Source organism: Pseudochaenichthys georgianus, chromosome 5 (genome assembly GCF_902827115.2).
Source record: "Pseudochaenichthys georgianus chromosome 5, fPseGeo1.2, whole genome shotgun sequence".
Taxonomy (NCBI): domain Eukaryota; kingdom Metazoa; phylum Chordata; class Actinopteri; order Perciformes; family Channichthyidae; genus Pseudochaenichthys; species Pseudochaenichthys georgianus.
The window spans coordinates 29956914-29984404 of record NC_047507.1 but is presented as its reverse complement, the minus strand read 5'-3'; the positions used below and the strand labels follow the sequence as shown (position 1 = coordinate 29984404).

At 41.5% G+C, this 27491-nt stretch overlaps 1 protein-coding gene and 1 pseudogene across 7 annotated transcripts in view; one reads left to right on the top strand and one right to left on the bottom strand.

Annotated features, from left to right (window-relative positions):
* anks1ab (ankyrin repeat and sterile alpha motif domain containing 1Ab) overlaps positions 1 to 27491 on the bottom strand; it is a 65783-nt gene that overhangs the window by 13464 nt on the left and 24828 nt on the right. For 2 of the 7 annotated variants that reach the window (XM_071203186.1, XM_071203187.1), the window contains exons 5-12: positions 27126 to 27272; positions 20753 to 20860; positions 19728 to 19898; positions 17628 to 17765; positions 16894 to 16965; positions 16536 to 16619; positions 16248 to 16385; positions 14859 to 15035 (exon numbers count right to left, since the gene is read on the bottom strand). In XM_071203186.1, the coding sequence (XP_071059287.1) occupies positions 14859 to 15035; positions 16248 to 16385; positions 16536 to 16619; positions 16894 to 16965; positions 17628 to 17765; positions 19728 to 19898; positions 20753 to 20860; positions 27126 to 27272 (1035 nt within the window). Of the gene's footprint in view, positions 1 to 6807; positions 12071 to 14858; positions 15036 to 16247; positions 16386 to 16535; positions 16620 to 16893; positions 16966 to 17627; positions 17766 to 19727; positions 19899 to 20752; positions 20861 to 27125; positions 27273 to 27491 lie in introns of those variants that run through there. The other 5 variants (XR_011643230.1, XM_034082375.1, XM_034082376.1 and 2 more) reach the window with 5 other exon arrangements.
* Positions 1823 to 7036, top strand: LOC117446366 (T-complex protein 11-like protein 1; annotated as a pseudogene).

Genomic DNA, 27491 nt, shown 5'->3' with positions numbered 1-27491 from the left:
TAGATTTTAGCCGAGACCGGCGGAAAATATGTCTCAAAATTCCGTGTGTGTAAAAAGACGATCCGCGAACAGAGATTTGAGATCCCTGAACAGAGAGTTGAGATCCGCAAGCGCATTTTTGGTCCACAAATACAAAATGGATTCACAAATGCCTGATCGAAAGTTGTAAATGTTAAAGAGATATTCACTGATCTTTTTTTTATTTGTGAACATATTTAGCGTATTTGCAGATCCGTTGTACACTTGCAAATGTATTTGTGAGTTTGCAAATCTTTTAAATGCATTTGTGGATGTTGTTTTACATTTACAAATCACATATTTACACACAAATTATTTTTATGTTCACACAAATAATTATGAGACATATCTATGCCCATAGCGCGCTCCTTCGATACAGACTATCGCGCCACCTAACCATTCACCAAATGTTTTTAATACCAGCGGTAACCGGCCAAGCGCCGGGCAAAAAACAATCTTCAAATAAAAGAAATTCACCGGAGGAGTTAAAGGAGAGTGACAGGGAGTATGAGAAGAAGAGGGAGAGAAAGTTTCAGCCAGCTTGATCGATGGAGTTGGCTGCAGTGACGCGTCCTAAAACCCTTTTATAATCTATCGATTAGATTTATGATTCGAACATTATAAAAGTAGGGTAGACATGTGGAGATTATCCGGCTGAACAAAACGTGCATTTATCAAACGGGTTTGTTTTCCACAGACCTTATTTCCAGCTATTTTCCAAAACCCTTGTCGAGGGAACCAGCAGCTTACTTCCTGGTTCTAGGACGCGTCACTGGCTGCACCTCTCAATATGATGCCAATATAAACAAGGTCTTCTGTCGGCTCTTTACATCAATGCCGACCTATGCTGACAAGTAAGTGAAGAGTAGACAATATAAAGGTATTGGCAAAATGTCCCAGCAGTTTAGGATAATGAAGGTTCAGGTTCTAATCAAATAAATTACATAGCCATTACATGTCTAACTCCTAATGACAGGAAGGCAGAAAGTGCATTATACAAATTATAATAATAGCAGACATTTTTTAACAATGACCACAATATCATTATTTTAATAAACCAAATATGAACAATTGAGGAAAATGAGGAAGAACTGATGATTAAAATGTTGTAGTACAAGTAGTAATAGTTAGTGCATACATTACTATTGCAACAAATGTGTTAATTTTCTTCTTTATTAGTCGATTTTTTTTTTTTGGACGAATGCTCCGGACCTGGTAGACATTATTTACCCTTAATGTCTACCGCTAGTAAATTGTCTACCCCACCCCCCGGTCGACAATTTACTTGCGGTACCGCGGTGGGCCGGCGGTACTGAAGTGGGCCGGTCGAGAGTCCCGGGCTGATTTGTAGTCCCAGTCCGCCCCTGGCTGATGGTTATACAAGCCAAAAACACTATGACATCACAAAGTGGCCAAAATCTGATCAGCTCATTTTCAGACAGGTTTTTATATAAATGGACCAGGACAAAAAGTGAGAGAATCTTTTTTCATGAAACTTTTCAAATCGAAAAGAGGGGACATATTTATGTATAAAAGTGACTTATAAATAGGTGAGCTTCATCCATAAAAAAGCACAGTTGTGTTAAGGGGGTTAAATTATGGATATGAATAATTTCATATAATACCAAAAGTCCCAACATGTTCATTCGAAATTATTCAAACTATTGAATAATTTAGCTTAGTTAGTAAGTCCACCAGACGCTTGGTTGTTGAAGCTGATGCTTGAAGTTGAGAGTTTAAAAGATCCTAGTCATTTACCAGCATTTCATGAGAACCCCTAACGTTTAGTTATTTAAGAATTGTAATGAAGCTACTGAGATCACATTTTGCAGAGAAAAACTTGTCAGTGTCTTCAGCTTTACTGTACTGGAATGTTCTCCTGGCACCAACCAGCCAACATGTACACCAACTTAAGTATCTGTTTTTTAAACTCAAACAGCTAATAATAACCTGTCAACCTGTTTATCTATCAGTTGAGCTAAACTAGGGATTGTTTTTTGTATTTATCGTACATTTTCTGTATGTAGCCTCCACTAAAAGTTGTCTCATATTTTCTTTTAGACGCTGCAGTCCGTGCTGCTGCCCCATCTGATGTCCCAGCTGGACGAGGTGCTGGACATGGAGCTGATCTGGCAGGAAGTGGATCACGGAGCTCTGTGCAGACTGACGGGTTACATCATCAACACCATGGAGACTGTGCTCCTGAACGGCGCCCCGAGGTCAGAGTACTGAGGGACCTCCGGGGCTGCGAGAGATCCTGAGGTGAGGGGCAGGTTATCAATGCCTTATCTGACAAAACCTGTTATTTATGAATAAACCCGGTAATTTGACCTATTTTTAAACACCTCCAGGGTTTGTAGCCAACTGCTTTCATTCATATCACGGATAAACCTAAAAAAAACATCTAAAAAAACAATTTACTTTTTATTTGTTATTGAATTTGTATTACCTTTTTGTTCTCTTCTTGCAGCTCCTCTCTTAAAGATAGTACTGAATAAATAAAGCTTGCTTGCATTTGTAATTTTTTGGCAAATAATCACAAAGTAAATTGTATTTAAGAACTCTGTCTGGACTTTATATCACTTGAATTGATTTTATGTCATTCTGTTTATGTTTCGTTTCTTTTAGTTTGCATTAGGCCTACTCTCCGTTTGGTATGTGTTGAGTTGCTTGTTTTGAGTCCATTTCATTTTCCGTGTAAATGTGTTCCGTTTTTATAGGAAAGCACTTTGTTTTGAAAGGTGCTATATGTATAAATAAAGTTGTTTTTATTGATTTTAAAAGTGATTCCCTGCCCCTCCCTCAGGAAGATCTTCCTGGGCCTGATGAAGGTGGACATGTTGAACCTCATCATCGTGCTCCTGAGGCTGAACCTCCTGCAGGATACAGAGCAGTACGAGAGGGGACATTTCTAGCAGATCCTGGACCAGCGGCCTGGTGAGGAAGAGTGTTTAAATCTTCGTGATAGATGATCAAGGTGACTGTGACTGTGAAACTCATGGTCATTGGATATTTCACATTTTCAATTTTGACCCCACTCCCCATCATGCCATTTATCCGCTTTCTGATTGAGCGAGCAGCTGACCTCTGGCTAATTTAAGTTTTTTTTTTAAGTGTAATGGCCCATTTCAGAATCGTATGTTTATTGAGTTACTGGGTTATTATGATTATTCAAAATTGTACTAAAGTACAGCACTTGAGTAAATGTACTAAGTTACTATCCACCACTGCTAAATACATAGTTCCTACCCACACAATATGTCAGTATCACTGAAACACCATGTGAGTCCTCTTGTGACTTAGTCATGGATTTAGTGCCATTGCAGCATATCTGAATCATGTGTGAACATGGCCTTCCAATCGTCACGGTGTATTTGACTGTTTCCCTGCAGATGTTCTGGACGACACCACCGCTTGGCTTCAGGCGGCGGCATCCGAAGAGGCTCAGTGTGACTGGGCTGACAGCCGCCCCCCCCTACTATCCGATGCGTTTGGATCATAGACTGTATATATATATATATATATAAAGGTTTGGATCCTTTGATATCAAACGTAATGCAAATAAACACAGGAGAAAATAAATGTATGCAACAATGTTACCTTAGAAAAGAAGGAATGTAGTAACAGTAATACTTTACAAATGCTGTTTAAGCTTAAATGACATTCATTAAAAGCATAGACTGTATTTTTGTTTAAAAAGTCAGGTGTCCACCTTCTGCATTAAAATAAAGAAGAATTAAAGTAGTTTAGATGTATAGCCTAAATATAAACCATAAAGACCATTCATTCAGTATATCTACCTTTAATATACTGTATATTGATCTTTAGTTCAAAATGTTGTGTACAAAATGTAAGTTAATTAATGTATCAATCAATCAATCAATCAATCAATGTTTATTTATATAGCCCAATATCAGAAATGTTACATTTGTCTCAGTGGTCTTCACAGTGTGTACAGAATATCAGTATGACAATACGACACCCTCTGTCCTTAGACCCTCACATCGTACAAGGAGAAACTTCCGGAGAAAACCCACAGTTTAAAGGGAACATGGGAGAAACCTCAGGGAGAGCAACAGAGGAGGGATCCCTCTCCCAGGACGGACAGGCGTGCAATAGATGCCGTGTGTATGTATAAACCCTTAATAGTTCCACAGAGGGGAGTTGTTTGCAGTGTAGGGAACAGTGCCTTGCTTAGGGACACCTCGGTAGCACTTGGTCTTTTGGGGACTTGAGAACTGGTGACCTTCCAGTTCCCAAGCCACCACCGCCAATCCTGCTAGTAATCCCTATTTTGGAAAAAATGTGACAGTGATCTGATTACTTATTTTTTGAATGTCCTTGTAATCAAATACAGTTACCTTGTATATTATATATTCCCCCTCCTCGTGTTGCAGCATGTGACACATTAGAGCGCAGCCTGCTGTTCTGACACAGCCCTGTCAGATCAACTTAAGCACCCCTTCATCAGCATCATGTTTCAAATGTGTTCTTTTCTCCATGTTACTTAACACTATCCATTATTTAAAGGTGGATATTTTCGGCCTTCAATAAAGTCTTCCTATAATCAAACTGAATTTTGAGGTGGTCACGTTCGCCTTCGTATTGCTCCCACATGGAGTGAACTAGTGCAGCCTAATGTTTCAACATGTTCACTATACTATTGCTATTAACTAGCAATTTCATCTATATACTGTATAAAACGTTTTTTCTATTTTTTTTAAACATGTATCACTAATACGGTTCACCCCCGAATAAAATATATATATTTTTCCTCTTATCTCTTGTGCTTATGATTTTAAATTATAAATCTATATTGTTTTGATGGTTTGCTGAGTTTAAGAGGTAACGACTGTACAGATATGCGCCTTCTGTTAAATATAATGGAACAAGATATTTAGGACTTTGGGGTGTAAGACTTCGTTTAGCTATTTGAGTGTTGTATCAATTATTTTTAAGTTTTATCCAATGGATTTTTAATCTGTTTTTATTTTATAAATTAGTTTTTTCTTTCAATTTTCAATTTACACGTGCCACCTTCCAAATGCAACAGTACTCCATCTTGGCAACCTTCTTGTAGAATATCCAGTGAAACATTTTCCATGGGATCCGCAGTGATGTCATCAAGATGTGTTAGTTTCTTTGTATAGGCTCATATTTAAACTGTGATTAACCCTCCCCCCCCCCCCACCCCACACACAGACGGTGCTGATGGACCGCCTCGGCCTCGATGCTCCGGCCCAGCGGCTGCAGCCGTCGGCCCTGGAGGCGTCGGTGCTGACCCTGACCAGCCCAGGGGTTTGTGGGTAAACTCAGGCAGTACGTCAGGGCGCTGAGGGCAGTCACAGCAGGTAAGAGGAGGGTTTGGTTATGCATGTACTGGCTGTCGCGGGGAACAGGTATCGTATGAGAAGGAAACCAATGGAGGTGACAGGAACAGATTCAGCTAACCTCATTCTTTCTGTTCAAGAGAAGCCTCGTCATGATTAGTGGATCATGTGGAACAGCAGCGTGTCATATCAAGGCCTGCTCGCACTCCCAGTCGCAATACAATGTAGCACAGGCTACTTCCCTAACCCTTCACTAAAGCATTATCTTATATCATCTAACTCACAGAGAGACATAATAAAAACCCTTATTTATTGAGTGGATACATTTATAAGCCTGACATAATTCACGTCTAATGCTCTAACGCTGGTTACTGGTGAAGCCGACCTGAGGGGGGCGCTGCTGGGGGGGGAGGGGGGCTGCTGCAGCTGGTGACCGGAGCTGTGAGCGGCCAGGGGGTGGGGGGGGGGGGGGGTGCGGCTGCCTCAAGGGAGCAGGATCTGCTGAGAGGACACATCTGTGAGCCACCCTGTCCACACTCTCACAGGTCAGGCTGAGCACATCATGGAAAATTATTTAATTATTATTAAATTCACATTTAAGTTTTCAAGTACTTAGATATTTGGATATTGGTTATATTAATTCTAATTTAGGGCAGGGTTTCTTGTATCTATTAGTTTGGGGATGCATCAATATTACACAACAAGAGCAATATGCCTTGCAAGATATTTTTCAGAAAATTCTTTCATCCATCGATGGATGCTAACTTTTTTACAAAAAATACATTAAATGATTTAGTTTGCGCTTAAATGTGACAAAAGAAAGCAGCAAGAGGAGCTGAAAGCAGAGTATAATTACTAAAATATTTGGATAAATATTCACAGAATAGTGCGGGATGTTGATGGGAGTATATTTGTATCCGTAGGAAAGAACATGCGTTATAATGTCCTTTAGTCTGGGTCATCACATGTCCACATGTGTTTTTAGGACTGTGTGCTGCTGCAGAGAGACAACCTTCCTTCCTGCTCTCTCCCCCTCCCTCGGTCAAACAGGAGAGAGGGTACAAGGCTTCCTCGGGGAGTTGCTGCAGGGCAGTCCCGGCAAAGCGAGTCCAGAGCGGCCTACCCCCCCCGGGCTGGGGAGCGCAGAGCTCACAGTGCGGGGGACGGCCTTTGGGCGAATCGTCCACTTCAACAGAAGCGTCTTCAGTCCCTTCTACGCTCCCATCCTCAGGAAACTGCTGGTCCCCCCCGGGAGAGGCCAAGACCAGGGGGGCTCACGCCAGGCTGAGGGCGAACCCAGACCCCCCCCGGTGAACCTCAGCATGAGGTGCTGTTTGAATGTGTTGTTACCGAGTGTTAATACTGTCAACAAGTGTTCAAAGCAAAGACATACACAGTCTGCAGCAGAAAGACAAAATATATATTATTATATATATCAAAAAAAGGTATAAATCAAAGCTTGATCTTAACTATTATTGCATTGATGCATCTCAAACACACATTTGAACGCACAAAACATTAAGAAAACAGTTGAATGAAACATAATGAGTTACAGTTTTCAGTGTGTTACTGAAAAAAGTCATAACACGAGAGTGCTTTAGAAATGTTTTGGAAAAGGTCAACTAACTAAAAACCATATCTGTTGGTTTACTTCATCCCTCAGGAAAGGCATCAAGTACCAAAGATGACGCTTCGAGTTTCTAAATAATACTTTTAATATGTAGCTGGGTTCTCTTCTTATCTATGAAGACAGATTTTTATGACGGTGAGTACTTTTTCCTGAATTTATGTTTTTTGCACCTTTAATTACTAACCAAAAACTATACTCAGTGTTTTCCCCTTCAGTAGGTGCTATAGGTGGACGGTGGTGTACTAAACAGGCTCCTATTTGTACAAATGTTTTCCATTCTTCGGCAGCCACGAAACCAAACAAATGAAAAATATAATGAATACATTATTTAAGGAATCACTGTTTTTCCCTCAATTGATGTTTTAAACAATATCCTGGGGAAACAATGACTGGATACACTTAAAACGACAAAGCGAACACAAAAGCAGACGAACTCAGAGCTTAAACAGCGCTACATGGCACTCTCTTGAACACCTGGTCATTTTATGGTGAGCAGTTTTAGATGATGAAAATCAGTGTTTCTTCAACAATGCATCGTAAAAATGTGGCTTTAAATAGTTTGAAAAGACAATATATGACTTTTAGCGGAGAAACACAACGTTATATACACTGAACAAGCACACGTTGTGAGTACAGGAGACTCAATGAAATGGACTGTTACGTTGAAGAAAATAAGGGATTTCTCAAGGTTTGGAAAAATAATTGGTGACATTTAAGATTGTGTTAGTTGACAACTCAAAATATTCAACACATGTATAGTCATTTACATGTATAGAAAGTTACTGTAGGTTTAAATGAGATTTGAGGATTCTGAAAATGTCATCAACACAGCAGAATACTTTTTTTAAAACACCATGCCACAAATCAAAAGCTTAGCTCTGTGACTTGACAATAATATTAATGTTTTTTCGTCAAACTTAATGTTATTGCTTTCAACTAACTTAATACAGTTGAGGGAAATCTGTTGACACAACATCTTTAATTAAAGTCAACGTTTCAGTTTCTCAATGTGTAATCCAAACCATCACACATCAAGACTAATTGTTTGTTGACATTATACATTAAAGGTTCTACTTCAGGGGAAACACTGAAAGTATAATTGTTAAATATTACCCAACAGGTTTGTCACTTTACCTTTCAAACAGACGGTGTAATGTTTCCTTCTGTGATTCACTTGTTGAGCCATAATGCAAAACCAAAGCTGACAACAGACTTGATAGGGATTGTTTTGTCATTGTATTATTTAATTTTTCATTAATATAATATTGCTTTGAAATTTGAAACAGTATCACATTTTCATTGACAAACCATACTCTGTCCACACACATGGGCAAAGCATTGTATGCTGGTACAGTTTTTTTTCTTTTTCTCTTTCTCTACACGTCGTTACATTTCTCCTTAACAACTCCCACCGTTTCTATCTCCAATAGACCTGAATCAATAGAAATGCTCATTAGTGGTCTCCAGTGCTCTAAACATAAGTAAGTACCTACATGACGAGATCAGAAAGCCACGTGGAGGCCAGGAAATAGACTGACCCTTTCTGATTACTCGAGACAGGAGTGATACACGGGTCCCGTATAGCCGGTGGTGGGGGGGTTACCTTTCGTCTGTGTGTTGGGGTTGATATGGGGCCGGTGGAGGAGCAGGGGATAAACAGAGTGAGATCTACATGTCAGAGTAGCTGTTTGGCCCTGCACGTTGCATTAGGCTTACCTCTCATTTCCTCTACCTCTTCTCCCTCCGCTCTGCCCTCTAACAACAACACACACACTCACATCGGCTGCTCCCCTTCAACTCACAGCTTGGTATCCGGAAACTTGAACGATGGGGTGAGCTACACAAGGAAAACATTGATGTTAAAAAGACTGGTACATGCACAGCCAAAATCATGCCACCAAAACTTGCTTTAAATAGCTGCTGCTCATTAAAGTGTAATGCCTTCTTTTTTTTGTCATCCATACTAGAGCAGGTTGTCTTGGTGACACAGAAAATGGAAGAAATATACAAAGTGTTGGGAGGACAGTGGAAACATGGGGAGGGATGGGGATGAATCGCGCGGTGTTGGTGTCGAGAGGAGGGAACATAAAAAGCAAATGGCGAGATGAGCGAGGAGAGACGAGACACAGCTACAGTACAAACAGAGACTGCTTAGGCCAAGTGCATCAGGAACACAGAAACACTGCCAGCATGCATCGTCAGTGGAAGCTAACAGTCAGAACAGAGTGGCACCGCACACAGACCGTCTTAACAGTCAGTGGAGACGAGCTCAATGCCTCACACAGAAACGAGGACAGTGGACGGGATGTAAACAGCAGCAGTCCAAACTCCCATGAGGACAGACAGAAACCAGGCATACGGCAGGAAGTGCACACAGGGGAGGACCCACAGATACGCGTCAACTCCACGACGAGCATTTTGAGTCACAGTGCAGGAGGGAAATGCATCTGTTTCTAAACACAAAACACCGTGTCATGTTCCCAGCATAACAATCCATTCGCATCAACAGAGCAACAGTTGCTTGGCTCTTTTTTTTATGTAGTGGAATTAAATCTTTTCACTGCCGTTTATCTTCAAGTGACATACTTTGCATGGACTGTAGCTAATTCTAAAATTGGTGTGAAACAGCACGGATAGCTACCCATGTAATCATGATAATAGGATGCTATGTTAGGAAATGTGTGCCAAATTGTGCTCCGGGCTCATTCAAATACAAATGGGAAAATGTGTTTGAGGACGTTGTTTTGGTTGCGATTACCAAAATTGCGAGATTTAATGTCAGTACACTTTCTTTGGTGGTGTGTTTCAATGATTGGATCCTTCGAGATCCCTTCCTTAAATCACGCTTTCCTTTCAATCGACCCCGGTCTATCAAAAAGCCACAAAATGCACTTTATATTCTCTATGCACCAAAGAAAAGATGGTATTAAAAGGGATAGTGCCACGATTCAACACAGTGATATTCTTTTTTAAATTGACAAAGAAGATACTGTGATTAAAGCAGTCTCTCGGTGCTACCATGAATGCTGAGAGACTGCAGGGCAGTCAAAGGCCAGAGCGACGACTCTCATATGGACACAACTGCACCATCAAGAACGTCGTTCGGACGGTCAGTCAACAAACACACCAGGAAATGAGAAGAGGCGTCTGCTTTTCAGTCTTTTAAAAGCAGGGGGAGGTGTGCAGTTGTTTGGTAGTGATGATATTCAGCAAGGTCGGGGGCTTTAGTTGATTATAGATAACCTAAATGACGTAAGGCTGTTGTCCTCGGTAAAGTGTAGGAAAGTTCCTGTGTGCGTGTGCGTGTGTGTGTGTGTGTGTGTGTGTGTGTGTGTGTGTGTGTGTGTGTGTGTGTTCAGTTCTTGGTCTATTTGAGTCCAGACATCATCCATGATGGGTGCACGACCAATCCAATCCATGGTGGTGTTGTGAGTATTGTACAAATGCGTAGAAAAACAACAGGTTGTTTGCTTCATGTTGCTGTTTTGTCTTTTCATTGATTTAAATGTCCGTCTTTCATCCCATGCTTATCAAAGCAGCCTCCTCTTAGTGCCTCACAGTGGAAGAGGCCTGGTGAGACAGGACAGGCTAAAGATGGAGAAAGGAACAAAATAAATATATATAACTGTCTGTGAGGCAAAATCACAAAAGCAATTCAGAAATGTTGAAATTAAAGGTGATAAAAGAAACTTTCAAAAATAGTTTTTACAGAATAAACGTTTGTTTTTTGCTATATCAAAATGACACGTTAAAGTTAGAGTTATTATATTGATACCACTCAAACGTCTGTATGGTTAATATGAAGCAACGCTAGCTAAGGTTAGCAGCAATTGAATCTAATTCGAGCTGGTTAGAAATTAAATCCACATGCCAGCATCTCTAAAGCTTCTAAAGTGAGTTACTTGTAAAACCCATTTGTTCTCAAAGACTGCCGTATTGTGTAGCCTATATAGTTTAGAGTCACTTATCTAACAATACAACTTGGAAGTCATTAAATCCCATGGAAAATGGGATTGTCAAGGTCAGGATTTTTAAATAAATATACTTCCATATTAAATATTTGTTATACTTTATACCTACATTAGCATATATTTGATATTCAACTTGTGAGTTTATGGATAACAAATAATTGATTATGGTCCTTGTACAGTAGCTGACATATTTGAAAATGTCTTAGGTTTTGTGCTTAAGTGTACAAAACCTTTTGTTTGTTCAGCCTTTGGATAGAGCCACGTTAGCTGTGTCAGTCTTTATGATACACTAAGTTAGCTTTACTGTACAGACCCGAGAGTGGTATCAATATTCCTATCTCTGCAAGAAAACAAAATGTTTCCTCTAACAGCTTAACACACTGGCTGTGTTGGTATAACACACGTTTTTAGCTTACCCAATATTATCAAGTTTACCATTTCTGTACATTTAACAAACCCAATGTTAATCTAGATACAAAGCTAATCAAATCATATGAAAACGCTTGTTTTGCCTGCAGAGAATCAATAAAGAAAAAATAATGGTGTGAAAGAAGAAGAACAATAAAGAAGCAACCTCTGGGAGCTATCGGGGATTTGGAGGCAGATGCAAGCTGCCAGGAGGAAGAGGAGGAGAAGGAGGAAGAGGCAGTTTGGTTGAGAGAGCAGGGCCACTGTAAAATGAGATCAGTCCAGGATCATCCGCTCCAGGGCTCCGCCATCGGCTGCAGCAGCAACAGGGAGGGAGGCTGCCGGGGGCTGTACCGAGGGGGGGGGGCCGCAGGAGTGTTTTGTCATTGCAGGTAAAGAGAGGTCGGCGTGGGTCGCTGGGCGGGGCAGAGGGGGGTGCAGGAGTGGGCCGCCCTGAGGGATGCTATACCATCACAGTGAGAAGGCACGGGGCTTGCATGTATGAGTGTGTGTGAGAGTTAAATAAAGACCCGGGTGCAGGGGGGAGAGGAAAGTACGAGGGAGTGCAGAGGGGCGGCTGCAGGGGTCCGGCCTCAGAATATGGTGGTCTCGTACTTGGTGCTGACGGGGCGCCTGTGGGGGTCCCGCTGGTCCAAGAGCCAGGTGGTGCTGCCCATGGAGTGCATGTCTGCGTCCATCTCCAGGGGGTCCATCTGCCGGGGGGGAGGGAGGGAGGAGGGACGAGAGGAGGGCGTGAGACGAAGGCCACAGCGCCACACTGACTGACACAGAAGTCCTCGGCTCACACAGGTGCACGTGGATTAGAGGTGGGGTCCGGTGATCGTGTTATAATCACAGACACTCAATCCACAACATGGAGGATGTCTGACAGGAAACACTCTGTGAACCAAAGCTAGCCTCTGGGAGGTACACATATAAACTGATTAGTAGTTCAAAAGCAACATGTGCTCTCCACCAGCGGGACACACATACAGAATATAAGTGGTCAAAACACACATCATTAACACTGATGAACTTGTTATGAAATAAAAATGGTTAAAAGTAATCTCAAGAAAGGCTTCTAAATGTTAAGATTCCCTGTTAACAACATGTCTTATAAAGATAGAACTATGAAAAGTGACGGAAAACTGCTAAAACCATCCACAAAGACAACTTCCACCATCTTGACCCTAATTGACACAATTGGGCAAACCGTGCTAATATAGAGAAGGTGGATCACATCAAAGACCCTCTCCCTACCACTCATTGCAACTACAACCCTAACATGTCGGATGAAGATGAGCGATGGGAAAGTAAAAGGATGAGGAGAACGTTAATGGAGGAAAGACTAAGAACCACGAAACAAGGAGACAAAGCCCGCTGCGGCACCACAACAGAAACCAAAGGGGGGGGGGTTGGGTGTGTAAGCAGATGTGTGAGGTGATCACAGGTTGAATAGAGGAAAGGAAAGAGAAGGACCTGGACTCCGGGGCTAACAGAGTGCAACGGGAGGAAGGAGGGGCGGTGGGTAGTACACGTGTGACAGTGACAGCAGCGGCATTCGAGCGGAGGGGCACCCTGGGAGGCAGGAGGACCAAGAAGACAAGAACAAAGACATGTTAAAAAAAACGAGAGAGTAAAGAGGGACAGAGAAGACTTAGTGGTAGCAGTTTATCATCTGTGCTAAGGCAAAATATAGTCTTTTACTTCTTGTGTCTTGGAATAGTAACATTTATTTTGCTATAATCTTCCACTGTAACGCAGGTCTGTCAAGCTTTCTCCTGGACAATCAGAGTGGAGGACAGTTTGCAGTTCATAAACACAAACTATTTTCTGTCCACGACTACGAGACGATATGACAGCACTGACATCAAACACTTACTGTGACTGTATCAACAAGTATTATGATTGACGGCAAAAACAAGGCTAGAATGTAGATTTAAAAAATCTAAAATGTACAGGATAGGACTACACTGCCAGCACACAATACGCAGCCAGGATGACTTAGTGTATCTTACTTAAGCCTAAGTAGGAAAGTTAAGACTTAAATAATTCATAACTCCATTTTGTCCATGTCCTCACAGCGTTGCATGACAGGGATGAAGAATACATCCTGCAGATGCGCTGGTCATCTTTCAATTTTGTTTTACCTTTCCATTTTTAATTAGTGACCCATTGTTGTCTCTTTCTTCACTTTAAACAAACATATAGAGTAGTCATATTAGCAATCTGACTTTACTAAATCAATCATTAGTGGTATAGGCACCTCCAAACAGAACATAAATGTTTGTAGCCATCAAATTATGATCCATGTACAGTACTTCCTTTACAGTAAACTAATGGCTCACTAGCTTAATTAGCTAATTAGTTTTTCCTAGGATGGCAAAGACGTTAACCTCATGCTCTGCCTCTGAGTGGCTTACCATGATATTCTTACCCTTAGCCTATAACCTATATGACCCCTCATGCCACCACTAAACAATCCAGATAACAAAAGGCAACAACTTCAAAGCCAATCAGAGGCGGAGCAGGGTGGGCCATGCCTCCGACTACCAAGGACAAATAAACTTGAAGGCAACAGATATCCGGGCCAAGATAATTCCTGATAAGCAACTTGAGATGCAAGAATGGACTCGAGAGATAAAGTCTATGACTGGATTGTTTCACAAGTAGCCAGTCAACACAACAGTTTATTCTTTAGCCAATCAAATACATCTCTGTCAGAGGAATTTAAAGTGGTACATCTGTAACGGTTATCATTGCAAACAGCATGAACGCTGTGCGAGAGAGGGGCTAATCTAACTGCCAATCTCTCCTTGAGACACATTTTAAATAAGTGTGCGGCTGTCACAGTCTGTTCAAACCAACGTTTGATTTGGAAGCCATTACAGAGCCATCAAAAAACCCGTAAAACAAATTGAAGCAGATAGGCGTCTCCCCCCTCTCAGTTCAAACAACCAGCGAGACTCATTATGCACATCTGTGATTACTTCACATTACAGGCAGGTCGTAAAACAAAGTGAATTGTGTCCATGTGGTCCAGCAGTGTGCGTGCTCCCGGCTGTGCAGCGAAGTCAAAGCATCGATGCACAGCTGAGGCTAGACGTGAACATTTACAAAAATCGCTCGATCAATAGTGAAGAAGCATAGGTCTAACCACCAGACTTCAGGAAGTCCCAGAGGAAATCATATACACGCAACAAATAAAAGTATTCATTCATCATGTTTCACATGCGCCTGTTCTGAATGACTAAGCGTTGAGGAGAAGTGGGCGGGATGAAGTTGCCATCAAAGTCATGACTCCTCACAACACACAGCACATATTCCTCTCTAGGTGGCCCGTTGGGGATTAAGTCACTGGGAAAAGTCGGTCATGAGATCTGCGTACCCATTCTTAATTATGATTGTACAACTCCATGTTTCCCCCCCTGTCCCATTAACAACTAGAACACGCTCACAGATAATAAGTGCACACGTGAAGAGTTGTAGGGTGGTACTCACTGCTGATCTCCGCATGCTGTTCCACGACTGAGACACAGGGCGGCTGGTTTTGGTCTCGATGACCTCCGAGGGCAGAGATGTAGGCTGGACGTAGTGTCTCGCCCTCGACTGCATTGCCATCTGATAGGCCACCTCAAACGCCTGCCCAAGGGTGAGGATGATCTCATATGTCTGCGTCTGTGTGGAGGAAAGAAATATTGTCGAAAAAGTGTGTTGAAATCAAATTCACCACCGGATATAAAGTTAGGTCAATAATTTTTAATAAAAGTTCAACATCAACCTTTGAAGCCGGTGTTAAGTGACACAAAACAACGGGTTGTACAACACGTAAATGACACAATCACCACTACACACAACAGCCAGCTCAATAGAGTATGCTTTTTAAATTCAATACTTCAATGGGCATGAAAACCTTTTATGCTTGGCTGAAATGTAATGTAATTATGTCTGACACTCATTGAAGCAGTGGAGAACTTTAAGAAGGCTAGGAAGAAATGACTAGCAAAGTCTTTCAGAATTGGGCTTTGCTAAATGTAATTCAGAGTTGTCCTTTTATGCGATTAAACTGATATTTGCACATGTTGATCTTGACGTGGCATCTTGTTATTTCATTTAACGACCTAACATTTCATGGACGTGACTAAACATTTGGTATTCGTTTTTTCGTACCAAGTAGTTCAGAGGATTAAAATCTACTCTAAGTTTAATTCCAATGATTTAAAACTTGATTAGAGTAACCATTATTTTCTTTAGTTACTAAATTCCTGTTATCAGCGATTCATTGTGCTTCACACAAAAAAAGAGCCATGGCACACAAAAGCGCTGCTCTTCACATTGTTTGGATAATAACTGTATAATTATATTTTGGCTCGTTTAAATATCATGCACATGTTTAGGGAAAAGCTAAAGCGGTGTTAAAAAAAGACATTCTGCACCAAGGAGCAGTCGTGTTACAAATGAGTGAAGTTCAAAACCGGTGAAAACTTTGATCATCATTCAGTACAACAGATTCCCTGCAGTTCTGGGATGCTTCACAGTGGCCCACCTGCCAACGATAAAAGATTGTCTTTGACCTTTACAGAACATGAGACACGAATTACAACATCATCTGTGCCTGTACATAAAAATGCCATGCATAGCGGGAGAGGAACTTCAATCAAGCCATTTGATGAATCAATCAAGGGAATAATGTCCACAGTATGCTGCATGTGGGTTGACTGCAGGATACCAGATAACCCACGAATGGCACTTTGTTTTTTCGAAGTTATGGTGGAAGGAATTTTTCAAAAGCTCAAGAATGATGTAGAGATGTTTGGGTTTCCTCGATGGATTACACGGAACAGTTACAGACATAATTATAGTAGTCTTACTCTAACAGGATGCACTCACCACTTCCACTGTGCTGAAGACGTGACAGAAGTGGTGTCCACTCTTCAGATCCTTGGTGATGTAAGCAAAAGTGCAGAGGTCATCCGGATCTTGGGCGGCGCACGAAATGTTCCTGATCTCATGCTCCGCCACTATAGTCTAATGGAGAAAGGAAGGAAGTGAGTTCCTACTGGAAATCAAGTGCTAATGGAGACTGAGCGAGTCCACTGCAATGTTTGCGGACAGATCGATACACACAGACGCACACAGACGCACACAAGCTTATACACACACATACTTTCACATTACCTTCGTGGCTGCATCAATAAACTTGACCCCTCTGTAGGTAATGGACAGTATGACTACTGGACCCTTTCTTGAATCCTTTGATTTCTGTAATGGACACAATTAAAATGCGAGTATAAACAGCAGGACAAGCATTTGGCTCTTCCTAACAAACAGTGCAACATTAATGTAATAACAGAGATATTATTTAGGAAGTGATTATACAGGGGAAAGTAATTGTCAGTTGTATTTGTTCTTGTCACCTTGTCATTTCATATTTTTGTTTTTTATTTTGTGAAATGTATTAAACACTTCTGAGTTGTTCCTCAGAGCAATTACAATTAGAAGAAATAAATCCACATCTTTGTTCAGTAATACTTACCCTAATTTTAGCACAGGCATCTTGTGTGGACTCAATCCCTCGTAGATCCCTGATGATCATTGATCCTAGGTACTGGGAGAGAGTCGCACACACATATCAAATCAACGATATACAATGGAACAACTAGATGCAGTATATAAAATTAAATATCCCTGTCAAACTATTTATGCAATGGCAGGCGGTTCGGTCATCTATATCGTATAGAAACAGTGTCTCTGCCTCCAAGCTAAAGACAGTAAAAAGTGACGTACGGGGCCACCGGATAGCTCAGCGGTTAGAGCGACGGCCCATGTGCAGTCACTATAGGCCGGTTCAAAACCTAAACTGGCCGAACAATCCATGCAATTACATTACATTACATTGCATTTAGCTGACGCTTTTATCCAAAGCGACTTACAATAAGTGCGTTCGACCAACAAGATACAAACTTGAAGAAAACAGAATCATATAAGTACATCAGGCTTCATAGAGCAAAAACATTTCAAGTGCTACTCAACTGGTTTTAGGTAAGCCAGTCCTTTATTAGTATATAAGTGCTTTGTTAATAGTTCTATTGCTCGAAGTGGAGTCGAGAGAGATGAGTTTTCAGTCTGCGCCGGAAGGTGTGTAAGCAATTGTCTCCCCTTCTGTCTCTTTAAGACAGAGGGGAGACTTAAAGTGTCCCTTTCACTCTAAGTTCTTCATATAGGCCCTCTGGCCCGAAAATACCTTTTTTAAAAAAAGAAGTGACTTACGGTGGCCTCGTATCCGCAGGAGTCCATGATGAGCTTCTCAGGCTGGTGATGCCAGGCGGACACCGTGGCATAGGTAGCAGACTGGCTCGGAGGCCGGAGGTTTAAACGAGAGTCTTTCTGTCGTTCACTCTGTCTGTCCTGCAGGGAGGCAAAATCATTGGTTGAAAAAAACACAATTCACATTTACGACATAAAATAAACGAAATGATTCTATAAGGGGCATAGGAACTGATATTTTTATAATTCCATATCCAGAAGCCATAATAGAGATCTAGCAGGTAAACCTTGAGGAGGATTTACATCAGTCCCCCCTCTGCATCTACCTATACTCAGTTTCCAGTTTATTAGCTATAGCTAAAACGAATTCAGTCAAATACAACCGTAAATCCTTCCGTGATATAATTGTTTTGATGTAACAGAATATAAAATACAGACAAATCATGCTGATGCAAAAATAATATAAAAATCCTTATCCAACACTTTCAAACATGTTCGATTATATCCAAATATATTAAAGAGATAGCTACACAATTATGAATGAATCAAAATCACAAATATTATTGTGACATAAAATACTAGGGCAGGGACATCCTCTGAGTTTCTTCTGCTGGGACACTTTTCTTCACATATGCAAACCTCAGTCAGTCAAGCAACACTGATGATCAATGTGTTCTGAGCATATTAGACCTCTGACTGCTGGGTATTGGTATGAAGTCAACTGAAGTCTGCTCGTCAGCACTTTAGTGTGAGTCCTATGTGATCTGTTGTTATACTCATAAATATTCATGCACATGACTGGGCTCAGCTCTTTCATAAATCACCCATCAGAGTAAAATATACTACTGACAATTATCCACTAAGCATTTATAAAAAAGATAAGTATTGATTTAAAAATATAATGGCTCCTGAGTGGTGGGGGTGTTCTCTTTGTACGCGTGTCTGTTTTCTCTTTGACCTTAGTGAGTAGGAAATGAATCATGCCAGATTAACTGTTTGTGCATAATGTCGTGGTTTGACCTTTAGCAAATGATAACCTTTGATTAATGAAATATATTTAATATAGCAACCCAAGAAATTCAGGGAGGCACCCAATTCATATCAGCAAATGAAATGCTTAACTGAATTTGTATGTTTATAAAATGTTTATTTTTAATATTTCTTACATCAGAGCTGTTGAGGGTGAGTTTAAATGGAGCCAAAAGCCACAATGCGCTAGAAAAAGTAGGTTAACTTGCTCCAAGCTGAACTTTATGGATTTTATTATGGAGATCTATGCTGCAGTAGCAACAGATTACTTGAACAGATATATTATGGCTAGATTGAAAAAAATCGCAGGTAGAACAATAATTCATGACTGTCATGTTTTAACATTAATATTTGAAAATATTTAAATCGAAATGAATGATCTTATTCAACGACTTAGAAGACATAAATGAGTCATTTAAGTTTTCATTTGACATATTTGAAGAGTTTTGTCTGAGATAATGCAACACTTCAGAGTTCATTACCTTGCATACTGTAGGACTAATGTTATCAAATACATTTTCTATATTGTGACATCACATTTGCAACAATTCTTTTTCAATAAATCCATATCACCATGCATTGATAGAAGTCTCTTGAGGACATAGAGAATATGTTATTTTACAGTCCTCCCCTTTCGTTATGTAACCCTAACCCTGCAGTAATCCTACCTTGTTCTCATTTTCTATGGCCTTCTCCAGACAGATATATTAAAAAGATAGCTACAAAAGGATGACCCGCCATTCATATCATCTCACAGTGCTGTACTTTACATTGTCATATCGCCTAACCCCCATTACCCCCTTAGCAGTTTTTCTTTTGCTACAGTCTGATGGTGTTGTGGCTCTTTGTGTCTGCCCACTAAGATTTAACTCAACCATGAAGGTTTATTTTTGTAGAACTACTCTGCGTTTGAGAAAATGTGAATACAACTCCAGCAACAACGTGTGACAAGACACCCTGACACATCGAACTTTGAACATCATCCTCCTCTATTATTCAGCCAGTCGCTCACCCAAAGTGTGCTTGGTAGTTTTTTCCCAGAAGACTTTAAAAGTGAAGGGAGTTGAAACTCACTACAGAGCGCGGCCTCTCGCTGTACGACCGCAGGGAAACACTACAGTCCTGATCCACCGCTCTCCTCCTCCGGTCCGACTCAGTCAAGGGCAGCAGCATGTCCATGGAGCGGCTGGTGTACGGGTCCATCTGACTGAGCGGAGACGTGTTCTGGGACAGGAGGTCATGGAACTGCCACACAACAAAAGAAGACAAACCCACAGTCACACAAAAGCCTAGATTAATTATTTGACAGCACTGTCTACATGGGCTGGTTTTCCTGATCTACATCCAAGCCTAATCCCCGACAAAAGAGCCTCTTCCGTGGAGATTCTCAATTCTCTTTAGCCCGGTTTAATCTGCCTGGGAAATCAGCCCTGAGTATTTAACTGTGGTGAACATAATGATATTGAAGAATCTCATTCCAAAATTAGATATCCGCCTCTAGATACATCATTGACACTAAATATGGGTTGTATTGGGCATATTGAGCACACCCAATCCGTTAACCAAATGAGCTTTGACTGTTATTCTGCACTTAGTTAAATAGCAGCACTAACAATGCTACAGTCTGATTAACAATGGTGGTGCTTTAGGTGCTTTGGAAAAAATGATATGCGGACTTTGCTCTGTTTTTGTAGATTGTAGAGCAAAGTCTAGTGTCAAGTGCCACCTCGTGAAAAGCTAAATACTGTGACTGGAAACTGCATGTTCCCATCTGTATTTCCCAAACCACATGTAAGAATGATGTTTGGGGGGATGAATGTGTCAAACCAACAAAGGACTTGATTTTTTTTATTTAAGCCTGTAACTTTGACAACTAGACAAACATCATTATTTTGGGCCAAACCATGACCTTTTTACGAAACCTAACCAAGTAGATTTGTTGACTAAAATTAACCAAGGGAAGTTTTTGTTTTGTTTCCATTTGTGTTGGAAAACCCTAACCCAGGTAAGCCAGGTTTCCGTCATAATGTCATTGAGAATTCAGTTTATTTCATTTTTTTTACGAGACAGTGTTAAAATGTCCACATCACCAGTCTTACCATAATTGGAGACAGACGACGGGACTTGGACGGAGCCTCTTCATAGGGTCTCTCTGCTAGAGAGGCGATGATCCTCTTCCTGTGTCCCAGGGCACCAATCTTTATAACCTGGAGAGGACACAACATAAGACCTTCCAGTGCATTGTCACATTGTGAACACAAGCATTTACTTAGACTAAGCTAATAGAGATACATCCAAAACACACTGACAGAGTTTGTGGCATGCAACCCTCACTGGCAGGCATCCACAGGCAAACAGAAATGACTCGTAAATAATTCAGCCTCAATCTGTTTTGCCTTAAGCTTAAACTACAGCACTGTCTCTTTCCTGGGACACTATAATTCACAATCCATTTTTGGACATGGTTCCTAAATAACAGAGAGGCATTTGGCAATTTATAGGAGGATAAGAAGTAATATGCAAAAAAAATGGATTTTCAAAGGCTCCATCGAACAAATCCTCTTAATTAGTCAGAATTTCAATTTGTTTTTTAATTAACAGTATTTCACCACTGCAAGTTCCCCTGGCACACGCATATCCACGATATCGCTGTCTCTTTAAATCTTTTACAAATGCCAGATCTGCTTGTGTGGATAAAACCCTCAAAGGAGGGAGCAAGGGTTAATTTACTGTAGTCAAAACTCATTATCTTAATTCTGTATATTTGCATAATTGGCTATTAACATTCATGCTCATCCAGTAAAGGTGGACGTCGAGTGATTAATGTTACATTCGCAATTATGTTGCAGCTGCAAAACATTCTATAACAGGCTCGTATGACTCTTTGTCTGAAGGCTTCAATTATGTCAGTAGCTGAGGCCTGGTTCCACCTGCTCTGCTCTGTTGTGCTGCTGTGGCTGAGGCCTGGTTCCACCTGCTCTGCTGTGCTGCTGTGGCTGAGGCCTGGTTCCACCTGCTCTGCTGTGCTGCTGTAGCTGAGGCCTGGTTCCACCTGCTCTGCTGTGCTGCTGTGGCTGAGGCCTGGTTCCACCTGCTCTGCTCTGCTGTGCTGCTGTAGCTGAGGCCTGGTTCCACCTGCTCTGCTCTGTTGTGCTGCTGTGGCTGAGGCCTGGTTCCACCTGCTCTGCTGTGCTGCTGTGGCTGAGGCCTGGTTCCACCTGCTCTGCTGTGCTGCTGTGGCTGAGGCCTGGTTCCACCTGCTCTGCTGTGCTGCTGTAGCTGAGGCCTGGTTCCACCTGCTCTGCTGTGCTGCTGTGGCTGAGGCCTGGTTCCACCTGCTCTGCTCTGCTGTGCTGCTGTAGCTGAGGCCTGGTTCCACCTGCTCTGCTCTGCTGTGCTGCTGTAGCTGAGGCCTGGTTCCACCTGCTCTGCTCTGCTGTGCTGCTGTAGCTGAGGCCTGGTTCCACCTGCTCTGCTGTGCTGCTGTAGCTGAGGCCTGGTTCCACCTGCTCTGCTCTGTTGTGCTGCTGTGGCTGAGGCCTGGTTCCACCTGCTCTGCTCTGCTGTGCTGCTGTAGCTGAGGCCTGGTTCCACCTGCTCTGCTGTGCTGCTGTAGCTGAGGCCTGGTTCCACCTGCTCTGCTCTGCTGTGCTGCTGTAGCTGAGGCCTGGTTCCACCTGCTCTGCTCTGTTGTGCTGCTGTGGCTGAGGCCTGGTTCCACCTGCTCTGCTCTGCTGTGCTGCTGTAGCTGAGGCCTGGTTCCACCTGCTCTGCTCTGTTGTGCTGCTGTGGCTGAGGCCTGGTTCCACCTTGCTCCGGGAACAGCGTGGATACTGTTGTGCTGGACTGGGAGAATGGCGGGTGTCGTGTTTCTGCTGTGCCTTTTCTTGGCTGTGCTGGACAAGGAGAAGATTGCTAGTCGTCCTGAACAATCTACTGGATTCGGGTATGTTCTGCCGCCCGCTGTGGACATCCCCTGTACAGTTTCGGAGGTGTTGCACAAACAATTGCTGGTTGCACTGTCGCGGACATTCATTTCGGAAAATGTTTGTCTTTCTCACATGCCTGCCACGATGGTCCTTCAGAATTGTTTTTTAAACTCTAATCTCACTTTCGCGAAGTTTGCTGGTGACTCTAGAACAGCTGACAATGTATGTGTGTTGATTAAGAGGAAAAGGTGCTTGGTATTTTTATTGTTGTTACTATCAGGAAATGTACAGCCAAATCCAGGTCCACCTAGCAGTTTTAGTCAAATAGCTACTCCTGCTGATCTTATATCTAGATCTGAGCTAGGTTTAATTCATTTAAATGTGCGTAGTCTGTTACCTAAATTAGATTTTGCGAGTTCGACTGATGCTGATGTCATTGTCTTATCAGAAACGTGGCTAGATAAATTCATTTTGGCCTCTGACATTTACATAAATGGTTACAGTGTATATCGTACTGACCGGCCTAAAAAAGGTGGTGGCGTTGCCATTTATGTGAAAAATAAGTTTTGTGTAACTAATATGGTTTCCAAATCTGTTAGTAAACAGCTAGAATTTTTAGCCGTGAATATTGAGGTAACAAAGGGTCAACAGGTCATGGTGGTGGGCTGCTACAGGGCCCCTTCGGCTGTCAAGGACTCTTTATCGTCATTGGCAAAACTGTTATCACAACTTTCCTACAAGGAAATAGTGCTGCTTGGTGATTTTAATTGGGACTGGTTAACTTCTGTGTCAGAGGATTTTAAAAACCTGTGTACCTCTTTGAATTTTACCCAGATTATAGACAGTCCTACTCGCCCAAATATTAAGTCCCCAAATAAATCCTCCTTAATTGATCTAATTTTAACAAATGTTCCACATAAATACTTATCTGTGGGAGTATTTGCTAATGATGTGAGTGACCACTGTGTTGTAGCCACAATTAGGGACACTAAGGTCCAAAAGGTTAAACCACGTGTCATCACAAAGAGAGACAAAAAACACTTTGTGGAGCAGGGTTTTGTGCATGATCTGTTTGATTTTGATTGGGGTAAAATCAATCTGTGTGCTGATGTAGAAACTGCATGGTCTTATTTTTATCTTGGTTTTATGAAAATTATAGATGGACATGCACCTCTGCGTAAATTTAGAGTGAAGGGACAAAACAATCCCTGGTTTTCTGCTAAGCTGTCCAGTCTCCTTCATGAGAGAAATAATGCTTGGGCTAAGGCTAGGAAATCAGGCTCAGAGGTAGAATGGCTACGTTTTAGGCAGCTAAGAAATAGCTTCACATCTCAAATAAAAAGTGCTAAATCAAAGTACTATTTGTCGGTTACCACAGAAAACCTGAATAATCCTAGGACATTTTGGAAAGCCATAAAATCGATTTCCACTGGTGATATCCCAAATGAGCTACCTCCGTGCCTTACCACAGCATCTGGCACTATATCAGACAGGGCTACTATGCTAAATTGCTTTAATAAGCATTTTGTGTCTTGTGGCTCTCTGTTTGATTCTGTCACTGACTGTACTTCTGCTTCTGTGAACGCTTGACTCTGAACAACGTGGTCTGGAAAACCCTTTCAGTTTTACTCCTTTAACTATTGGTATTGTTCATGCATTATTCAGGTATTGTGCAAGCATTATCCAAGTTAGATCGTAGGAAACCGGCTGGCCCGGACAACTTAGAACCTTTCTTTTTAAAGATAGCTGCAGATTGTATTGCTCCACCTCTTACTTCTCTTTTTAACCTCTCCCTCAGCACAAATGCAATTCCAAAAGTATGGAAGTCTGCTTATGTCTTGCCTTTACTGAAAGGAGGGGAGGCAACTATTTTAAATAACTATAGGCCAATCTCTAAATTGTCAGTTCTGGCTAAGGTGCTCGAACGACTTGTGAGTGAACAGGTAAAGGTGTTTTTATGTACAAATGACATCCTGTCTAAACATCAGTCAGGCTTCAGAAAGAAACACAGCACCATCACTGCGACAATGAAAGTGGTGAATGACATTACGAGTATTTTAGATAATAAGCAGAGTTGTGCAGCTCTGTTTATTGACCTTTCCAAAGCGTTTGACACCGTTGATCATCGCATTTTAAAGCAGAGGCTACTCAGTATTGGCATATCCAGCCTTGCAGTGGGGTGGTTTGTGAACTACCTCTCTGAAAGGTCCCAATGTGTTCATTTTGATGGACTGTCTTCTGAGTGGTTAAACATTTCTAATGGTGTACCACAAGGTTCTGTTTTAGGACCACTTTTATTCTCCATATATATATTAATAGTGTAGGTGATAATGTGGATGAAGCTACTTTACATTTTTATGCGGATGATACTGTGATGTATTGTGCAGGTCCCTCCATTAAAGAGGCTGTTGTTAAATTACAGGCTGTTTTTAACACTATTCAGACTCAGCTCTCTGAACTAAAGCTTCTTTTAAATGTGGATAAAACCAAGGTAATGCTCTTTTCAAAAGCTAAAAAGACACCAGAGCCTGTTTTAGATATTGTAACTATGCAAGGAACAAAACTTGAAGTTGTTACCTGTTACAAATACCTTGGTATCTGGCTTGATGATTGTCTCACTTTTAAACTTCATGTCAATAACCTGCTAAAAAAACTGAGGGTTAGGCTAGGGTTCTTTTTCAGAAACAAGTCCTGTTTCTCGCTTGAGGCCAGGAAAAGGCTAGTCACTGTGACCTTTTTAACTGTGCTGGACTATGGGGATCTGATGTATATGAATGCACCTGCCAATTGCCTGGTCAAGTTAGATGCTGCCTATCACAGCGCACTGAGATTTGTGACAAACTGTAAAGCATTAACCCATCACTGTACCCTGTATGCAAGGGCTGGTTTGCTTTCACTAACTACGGAGGCTCAGTCACTGGTACATTTTTATATACAAAGCCATGTTAGGGAAACTTCCATCTTATATCTGCTCCCTGATCTCTCGGAGAATTGTAAGTGGCTACTGCCTGAGATCGAATGCAGTGGTTTTATTAAATGTGCCAACTGCTAGGACTGTCTTAGGGAAGACAGCTTTTAGATGCGCAGCTCCTCTGTCTTGGAATAGTCTGCAAATTAAATGGAAACTGAACAGTCTGGTGCCACTAAATGTTTTTAAAGCTCGGTTGGATGGTAGTCAATCGGAAGCTATTGGTACCTGCTTATGTGGATAATTATGTAAATGATGCTGTATGATGTCCTTTTGTTGTTCTGTTTATGTTTTTATGTTTCATGTGGAACTACTTGAGCAGGTCTCCCTTGAAAAAGAGATCAATGATCTCAATGGGATTTATCTGTATAAATAAAGGTTTGAAATGAAATGTATTCAGTGAGAGTCGGAGGCAGATGAGGCAACTGGTCTGTGGGCTGCTGCCGTTTCCCTTTAGCAGGATCCCAGAGAGACCAGTGTGCATGAGGTGTGTGAAAGAAGAGAACATTTAAATACTAATAAAGAGCCTTGGGATTATCTGAGAATGTACACCAGCTCATACTGTAGATCAAATATAAACTTCAGAGATGGTTGATCCTAAGATGCTGAAGAGGGTGAAATGTAATGGGAGTCCTGCCAGGAAGCTCACAGGCGGCTCTGCACACTGAAAGTAATTTGCTCGGCTCTCACACCCATCTTTCTTTACTGCATCGCCATCGCAGTGTGCTGGACTCCTTCCCTCACATACTGCATATACAGTGGATTTGGCTGCTGCTTTCCTGCTGTGCTGATGCCGCAGCTCAGCTGGTTTCTGCCATTTTCTTTGTGTTCATCACAATGAAACACATAAAGATGCAGAGATAAGTGGGGGAAATATGACCTCCGTAAACTGCCGTCTGTGAGTGCTTATCAACCAGATCAGATCATCTGTTTGCCTGTCAAAACATCCACAATTTCATGGTGCTTATTACCAAGCCCGTATATATAAATTGAAGATTAAAGAAACGTCAGGAAGAGGTAATTTTGTAGCAAAGCATGATATATTTGTTTCTTCCCTGTCCAGTTAATCATGTTGATTTATCTTGGGATCCCATGAGGATGCTGTCGTCTAAAATAACACACTGACGCACAGAGGCAAATCCACACCTGTACACAAAGAAATAGCTAATTGCGTTTCTCGAAAAACCTCCAATGCCAAATAAATAAGTCCTCTTTGCAATTACCAATTATCATAAAATGTTACACGATTTAAAACTAAATAAATGTATTAATTTTCCTGTCACCTGTCATACGGCTCCATAATTCACATTCTATCAGTCAGTTACTACTCAGCGATACTAAAAATATTTCTGCTATAGTATTATGAAAAATGCATCAATAATTTGGCACTTTTATTACTTCAGCATTGCATTTTAAAGTTTGTATCAACCTCAAACATATTCTATTAACGGAGACATAATTGTGATTAAGGAAATGATTCACAAAGAGACAGTCCATCGTCATAAGACACTGAACATTTTTGTTCTCCTCCATTGACATTGAAACAGTGAATAAATGTAAGAGAAGGCTTCTCACATTGATAATCTCCAGCTCCCACAGGTTCTTGACACACTCCAGTGTGCGGTAGCCACTAGAAAGAAAGTTGGGCAGATATTCATGCAGGCCGAGGCCGTCCAGCCAGGACACAAGAGACGTGCTGCCATCACAGCCCAGTGCTTTCACCTAGAGAGAAGGAGAGACGCATGTCTTTTTGCAATGAAATGTAGAGTATATATGCTTGTTTTCCAGTTAGAGAGAGAATGGATGTATCGGTGGCAAATGTTCTACTTTATTCAAAATCCCCAGAGGAAGAATACGAGCAGTTTTGGTGAGCCTTGGACTTTTTTTTTATTATCAAAATGTGTTGTTCAATCATTTGTTATTAGAGCAGATGTAAGCAGG